The sequence below is a fragment of the Pollicipes pollicipes genome, unplaced genomic scaffold, assembly GCF_011947565.3.
Source record: "Pollicipes pollicipes isolate AB1234 unplaced genomic scaffold, Ppol_2.1 Scaffold_4740;HRSCAF=5597_pilon_pilon_pilon, whole genome shotgun sequence".
Taxonomy (NCBI): domain Eukaryota; kingdom Metazoa; phylum Arthropoda; class Thecostraca; order Pollicipedomorpha; family Pollicipedidae; genus Pollicipes; species Pollicipes pollicipes.
Genome location: NW_023596545.1, coordinates 17,489,618 through 17,497,535, shown reverse-complemented (window position 1 = coordinate 17,497,535; position 7,918 = coordinate 17,489,618). Strand labels below are relative to the sequence as shown.

At 53.6% G+C, this 7,918-nt stretch overlaps 2 protein-coding genes across 2 annotated transcripts in view; one reads left to right on the top strand and one right to left on the bottom strand.

The window, feature by feature from the left end:
• Window positions 1-203: 203 nt before the first annotated feature.
• Window positions 204-7,918, top strand: part of LOC119099511 (GAS2-like protein 1) — a 41,798-nt gene continuing 34,083 nt past the window's right edge. The window contains exon 1 of the mRNA XM_037222667.1: window positions 204-312. The gene's annotated coding sequence lies outside the window, so the exon portion shown is untranslated. The remainder of the gene's footprint in view (window positions 313-7,918) is intronic.
• Window positions 5,913-7,918, bottom strand: part of LOC119098007 (GAS2-like protein pickled eggs) — a 12,346-nt gene continuing 10,340 nt past the window's right edge. Inside the window, 1 exon segment of the mRNA XM_037220938.1 lies at window positions 5,913-5,924. Coding sequence (XP_037076833.1) covers window positions 5,913-5,924 — 12 coding nt within the window.

The following is a 7,918-nucleotide window of genomic DNA, read 5'->3' as shown; positions in this document are numbered from 1 at the left end:
ATCCACAACTTCATCCGCTGGTGCAACGAGCTGGGCGTGCTCGACTGCCTCATGTTCGAGACCGAGGATCTGGTATCGCGCAAGAACGAGAAGCACGTGATCCTGTGCCTGCTGGAGATCGCGCGACGCGGGGCCAAGTTCGGCATGGCGGCGCCCATGCTTGTGCAGTTCGAGCAGCAGATCGACCGGGAGATCGCGCGCGACGAGGCGGGCGGAGACGGAGGCCTACGCGATCACGAGCCGCCAGCTATCATGGTGTACGGCCCCAGCCAGCAGGTGGTCACCAACGACCTAAAGAGCCTCGACGAGATGGTGAGTACCGCCTGGGTTCGCCGGCCGTGATGAGGTGTTTGTCGGCCGATTACCGGGCAGTTTGCTGCTCTAGGTCGGCTCTGCAATCTCGGGGTCACGGCTCGGGCGTTTGTGGCGAGCGGCAGATGGGTGTTTATGCGGTCGGCGGTTGCAGTGGGGAGGCCGCGGGCCGGTGAGACGTGTATTGGGACAGCAGGCGTGAGAAGGTCGGGCACAGCTCACTCAGCTGTTGAAGGTTCTACCGCGACTGAACGAAACCCCATCTCCATGATGGCAAGGTCGCATGCCAGAATCGGCTACGTATGGGCTAAGACCGAGGCGTGGGGACGTTCCAAGAACACTTGTTTAATGGCGAGACCGTCATTACTTAACTCAGTCCCGATCGGTGCAGCGGATGTAAATTTGAAGTAACATTGCCCTGTTGGTGACGCAGCGTATGATTGTGAATGGATCGTGGTCAATTTACTACGGATTCTTGCTGCGAATGAAGTAGTGTGGTCTACCATTGAAGCTATATTCCCCCCTGTGCAAAGCTGCCAAGTTCTAGACATTCAGCGTTCCCAAGGCAGCGTGCCTATACCTCCCACGATGGTCAGAGATGTTACGGATGAAATGCAGCCAATGAAGAGCAAAGGGTCCATTTTGGACCAGAATTACGGTGCTTGCTGGTGGCAATCGGTGCCCTTTACGGTTATGCTGCCTTTTCGCAGCGCTTGGCCACTTTGCTTGCAAACATCGCGTGTGAAATGCACGTGTGCATGAAGTTAACTTAACATCAAATTGCATTTCTAGCGGAACGGCTCACTATACCAGGAGAGATTTAGCAGCCATCTTAACCTTGTACATCAAAGTCCTTTCTGTGCCCGCTGTAGCTGGTAGCTTTGTGCACCTGAATGCTCAAACCCAAGTGGCGAATTTATTCACCGTTCTTTTCTTGAGTGTTTTTTGTGCAGGTCTTTCGGCTTTACAACAACTTGATATTTATGCACAGCTTTCTACAAAAGCACTTTCTGCTGGCATACCTCCATGGAGTCTGTGAAAAGACCATCAAATCATGTTTAAAGTCCTCGTCAATGACCAGATTCGACCGAGACATATTCTGATCGTAAGGGAAGCCCTTTATTGAGAATCAGTGTTTCGGGTTTCCGTTAACCTTGGCTGTCCATGCGCACTGACAATGCAGTTCCGCTCTCCTGAAGTACATTGATCACAAACCCCTCCCTCTAAGAGGCTCTGATAAGTACACTGTATGTAAAGGCATGGGTGATTGAAAGCTGCGATCTCGCTGAAAAACGAAAATGAGGACTTGTCTCCACGGACACAGGTAGGCGTAACAGATCCATTGCCCACATTTAGTATCGTATCCTCGACCTTCTCATTCTGCAGCTGATACAATTATTGAAACCGAGAAAGTTTCTTTAAAAAAGCTGTCGTCAAAGATGCATACCTTGTGTGCATGCGCATAGCAGATGGTGTGCACTGTGCTGCTCTATCCCGCCGGCGTCCAATTTCGGCTCCGTCCGTCCGTCCAGGTCACGGCCCCGCCCCGCCAGAGGTGCGGGGTTCCTGTCAAACTCGGTGAGCTCCGAAGGTCGAGGACAGCAGACGCTCTGTCCACTCAAGCGCCATGCATCCCATCTCCCTCACAGCGGAACCGCGCGAGACGTCCCACGTCCCGCCCGGACGTCCCGTGCGGACGCGCGGAGCGGATCCGGGACGTGCTCGCGTCACGCGGCGGCGGAAGGCGCCGGCGCCGCCCTCCTCGTGCGGCTAGCCAGGGCGTTCACAGTACGCCGTACGCATGATAAACTCAGGGTCAGCATATGGGAAGTGCTCGCTGTGTCCTCATCGCGAGCTTATCGCGGAGATCCAGGGTTGCGAGCGCTACCCGCGCCTGGAGCGAACTGGGGCGAGGCACGTGCTGCCACCTGGCCGCTGGTGCGGCAACCAGCGATGGGAAGCCGTCCGGTAGCATCTTTCTGGTCGGGTCGTGAGAGGCGGGATCGCTTCCACTGCAGTTTCGGTCACTTCTGTGATGCCACGATTGGTATCAGGGCTGTCGTTCGATCCTCTGACCGGTATCAGGGCTGTCGTCCGATCCCCTGACTGGTATCAGGGCTGTCGTCCGATCTTGTCCTTGAAAAGGCTCAGTCAGGTCAGGTGGGTCTCACTCATGCTGAAAATAGCGGACCTTCAGAATACCAGACGGTAGTGATAAAACGGAGATGTCAGGATACCATTGGATATCTTATGAAAATACCAATACGCCGCGTTCGCATAATACATCCTACCTATTCAACGTATGAAAAATTTGCATAACATATCCACTGAGTTCTGGATATCCTGGTTCAACCCAATCCGGAATACTGAAGGTCCGTTATTTTCACCACACCAACTCAGGGCTTGCTTACATCGCCGAGGAAAAAGCTAAAGATCCCGGTCTGCCTTGCCTATATCGAGTCTGATTCTGACTGATTGCACCCGGCCAGAGCTCGCCAGCTCCGGTTTGAGTAAGGTTGGGCTCCGCTGTACTATTTTGGCAGCAAATCGCTCGCGACAGCTCACACCTGTCAGAATGCTTTCCCAATGAGGCGTGTGGGTGGTGCGGTGCGGGGCACCAGTTAAGGGCGTGCTGAGACTCGTGCGGTCCTGTTATATAATATCCGATAGCCACCTGAGGCCTGCAGCCGCTCTACGTCGCTCTGTTATGGTCATCCAAACGAAACCGTCTGTGATTCGGTGCATTGGTCCTTTCATTCCGAGTTTTCGATGACAATACACTTGCTGTTTACGTCCTCGGCGAAGATTGATGATCGCACGGGGCGATGTTTGATAGCTTTAAGTCGGGCTCCTGTTTGTGTTCGGCTCCAAGACGTTTGGACATCTGTCAGGCATTGTTCTCGGATTACGCTGCGCTGAAATCTAGACAGGGCTGCGACGTCAAGTACCAATAAGCTTATACGCAGCCACGCGGGCAGGCGCCATGCCATGTGCTGGAAATGACATGGGCCGATGGCAGCCATTCGATCTTCTGATGCAACTGCCCGGCCGCTGGCTATATCTACATTATTCATTAGACCAGTGTCACAACACGAAACTGCAATCTTCTCTTATGCTAGCATAGTAAGCATTTGCCGACCAGATGCAGTGTGGTCCCTCTGACTGGTCCCATTCGTAAACAAAGTAAGCATCAGCAGTAAAATAAACCCATATTTGGTTCGAACGTTGACACAGTACGCTCAAAAGCGGCTTGAGTTGTTGCACAGCATTAAACTCAAACACCTGCCTCATACATGGCTTTACTTCTTGTCTCAGCTGATATCACACCGTCTCGCAAGTCGTGCCGAAATACCTATGTTGTTGTTTTGAGCGTCCACTACGACGTCCACTAGTCTGCCAGCGCTACATGGCGGCCATCGGTCTCCCTGACCACGCATGGATCTTGGTGTCCCGGTCACGGATATATCCCCTGGATCTGCTGATCACGGATAACGTCCCCTGGGTCTAACCCTGATCCCTGGATCTACCGCTCACGGATATGTCCGCTGGATCTGCTGGTCACGGATGTGCACTCCTGGATCTGTTGGGTGTAATATAGCGCCCGTCCCACTGTCTGCGAGATCACGGAGTCTGTCCCGTAGTCTGACGGGTCGGCGATGCCTTCTCTGTCTCTCGCGTCGGGGATAACGTTCTCTGGTCTCTCGCTTTAGGGATCACGTTTCCCCGCCTCTCGGATTAGGGACAATGGTGCGTTATCTCCCAGCTGATGTCCTCCAGCCGTCGGTTCCCTCCTCGGCCCCACAAGCCCCACAGGAGTCAGGCCACCCTCCCGCGGTTCCCATATTCCGGCGTCCTGCCTGGTCAGAGCTGACGGCCGACGTCACCCGCCTGGTCAGAGCTGACGGCCGACGTCACCCGCCTGGTCGGAGCTGACGGCCGACGTCACCCGCCTGGTCAGAGCTGACGGCCGACGTCACCCGCCTGGTCGGAGCTGACGGCCGACGTCACCCGCCTGGTCGGAGCTGACGGCCGACGTCACCCGCCTGGTCAGAGCTGACGGCCGACGTCACCCGCCTGGTCGGAGCTGACGGCCGACGTCACCCGCCTGGTCGGAGCTGACGGCCGACGTCACCCGCCTGGTCAGAGCTGACGGCCGACGTCACTCGCCTGGTCAGACCTGACGGTGGACGTCACCCGCCTGGTCGGAGCTGACGGCCGACGTCACTCGCCAGCTGTCGGGAGTGCGTGACTCACTGTCGGGGCGGGTCGCCGTCCCTGAGGTCACTGCCTGCGCCGGATAGCCGCGGCGGCGGGGAACCACGCACCAGTGCCGAGGGCAGGTGCGCTCCCCCAGCCGGACCCGACGGGCGGCTCCCTCCTGGTGACGGCCGAGCGACGGCACCGGCACCAGACGAGCCGGTTTGCTCCTGGCGCTACTTGGCATTTGGGCTCTATGACCTGCCGTGCTGGAACTTACGTCAGTTTTTGAGACTATGTTGGTTTTGAGGGTTTCATTACATTCGGAGGCGTTGGTATTTCGTTATTTGGTACCTCTAAGGTGTTATGTGTGCTTTGCGGACAGTATGGTGTCCTGACTCAATGTATTTCAAAAGCTTTAAGAACATTTCTATCAGATAGGAATGGGCTGCTCCTGATCTTGATCAAGTTTGCATCAGCTTTCGCAGCGGTTGTCCACTTCCGTGGTTTTACATAAACCTGTTGTTTTTCTCTCGGACTTAAAGGTCAAAGCATGTGGTCTCTGGCGAGAGTTGGTCGCCATGCTGAACGAGCGAGATCTGAGAAGATGGACGTTTGCCACTTGAGACATCAGTGCGCACGCCGCGAAACACCATATTTGATGCGTGAAGTTGGCAAGCATCTGATGCTACTGGATTAATGTATGTACGTAATCATTCTACTTTGAAAGATCTCGATCATCTCACAGAACTAACACTGCTGAATGGATCACTGCAAAATGATGCAGCACTGGCCACGCCGCGTAGCAAACGCGTTTTTATGAGGAACATCAATCTTGCGAAGTGCATCAGCCACTCTGCGTTGCATTGCGTTCAGTTGCTAGACCTTTGGGACCAGTGTTTGGTTGAAGATACATGTATGTGATTACGAGCGGGACCGTAGGCTGAGCGGCTCTTGGTGTTCACCAACCGGGAGCGCTGTAGCGTCAGCGGTCTGGCCCAGCCCGGCGTCCGGCCAGGTCCGGCCAGTCAGCGGCGTCTGGCCAGTCAGCGGCGTCCGGTCAGTCAGCGGCTTCCGGCCAGTCAGCATAGGCGGATCCTGGGGGGGGGGGGGGCACGGGGCCATGACCCCCCAAAACCTCTGAAAGTATGCTTGGCCCCCCAAAAACTTTCCCGGAACTTCATAAAAGTTTCGTCTACTTACTTCTGTTTTAGCTTTGACTGTTTTAAATGTTTTGTTTTAACTTTTGTTTAAGATTCAAAAGCATTTCGGTGCTTATTTCGGTTTTGAATGGTGTCCCCACTAGGTACTCGCGAGAGGCACCATGCACTGGACCTCGGATCTCACACCAGCCAGCTGGCGACGAACGGTTGCCCCCCCCCCCCTAAAAAAAAAACTGCAGGCTAGATCCGCACCTGTCAGTCAGCGGCGTCCTGTTAGCCAGCGGCGTCTGACCAGGCACGGTTGTGAGGGGCATATATTTTAACGACAAATGCACGGACGCAACATTTTCCGCAACAGGAACCACAATTTAAAAATGCCACAAGATTTCAAGACAGCTCAGTACTCTCAGTGTGATTAGACGACGTATGTCTGCACCGTTGCAATATCACCGCTATGTTTCCTCTCATCCAACTTCCCTGGGATGCGGAAGACTAAGTGTCACAAAAAACTGAATACGGTGGGTAATATGGGTCTAGATCTTGGCCACCGAGCATCACAGCATAATGACATTAATTGATACTGACAGGGAAGAAAACGGCCAATCACGCTGGCAAAGATGTGGACCAGCGTATGCACACACACGCAGACGTAAACAAATTATGAACCTGCCCGTTTCGGGCGTTTTCAACAGCTGGTTTTGGATCCGGCTACCAGAGCAGGTGGAGGCGTGAAACCAGTTACGCCACATAGAGGCGTAACTAATACTGTCTATAAAGCACTAAGCTATCTTAAGAATGTCGACCCCATGAGCGCGCTAGTGACTGATCGAGGCGCCAGCAGCGGTAGTCTTCGAAACCGGCCTCGAATGGGACACACTATGATCTCAGATCGTGACAGACGGAGCCGTGAACACTGCATAGGCGTGTATCTCAGCTTACGGTGACCAACGTCCACTCACAATACTAGTATTCATTTATGTAACAGCTTGACCGCAATCATGTAAACTATGTTATGCACTTTCACCACGCCCGGCTTGGCAGGTCTCGTCAGCCACCATTGAAGCCGGCAGCCGTGCATGTGTAGAGCGTAAGGTTCAAGACCGAGCACCTTAGCATGCCAAATCTATGAATATAGAGCATTACAATGCATCCATACCTCCTATTAAAATGGGTTCCCAAAGACGACAGGGTTCATTCACATGCGCGTACCAAGCATCTGCATGATGATAAACACGTATGTATGTCATCACCTCACTCTTCGCATGCCGCAAAAGACGTATTTTGCTGGGTGTTGTGCATTCTTGGTCGTCGCTAGACCACTCACTGACGGATGACTTTTTCCAAGTAATGCCATGGGAAGTCTTGGAGTAAAACAGATCCATTCATGCCTCATTTTGGAGGCCTCTTATCGACTGTTGTCAAAGTGAACCGTGCAAATATGTAAGTGGCGACTGCATTATTCGGGGCCGCAACGCTGAAGCCTAATCTTGTGCGGTCCAGTTGATAGCTGGTACGGAGGACCATACGATATGGAATCTCAAGCCTTGTCTTGCCCGAGGCAATCATCTTATTAAAAAACTGTTACCTAAGCAGTATATTAAGCTGTTTGGTCCGTGTGTGAAGCCCTAGCTTTCGCAAATCTGCTCTAAGCCACGGCAGGGCAAATGCGGGGAAGACGGCGGACCGCCGCGTATCGAGACACTTGCGATGTTGCAACATCAATGACTCATTGTAAATGATGCGCTTGCAGCGACTGTGCACGAGTCCTTACTGGAGGTGCTAAACGAGCTGTGAACGGTGTTGATCGCCTTTTATGCCATGCGGGTTCGTCACGAGGCCTCGGGCGTGGATGTGAAAGTGTGTGCCATGGTCACGATTCCCAGTACATGTCACTGCAATGGTAACGGCTATACGTATTCTGTAGAGTTTGATACCAGCGGAGGACACAGTGGTACCAGGAACATAATGAAGCATGACGACGCTTGGAGTTTGGCCACTTCCCTTGGCGTGCGGCATGATCAAAGGCTACCTCATTGAAATGCCAAAGGGCGCAGGCCGACATCCGGTTAACCATTTGCGCTTGTCAATTTGCATTGCATGCAGCACAGAAAAGGTTTGTGGAAAAGAAACTCCTCACCAGATGAAGAAAGCGAGTCTGTAGTACCAAATGTCGCCGGGATAATGTCGTAGCCTAAGAGTATGCGCCCTCCCTCATCCCTCGACCTCGTCTCTCTCTCTCTCTCTCT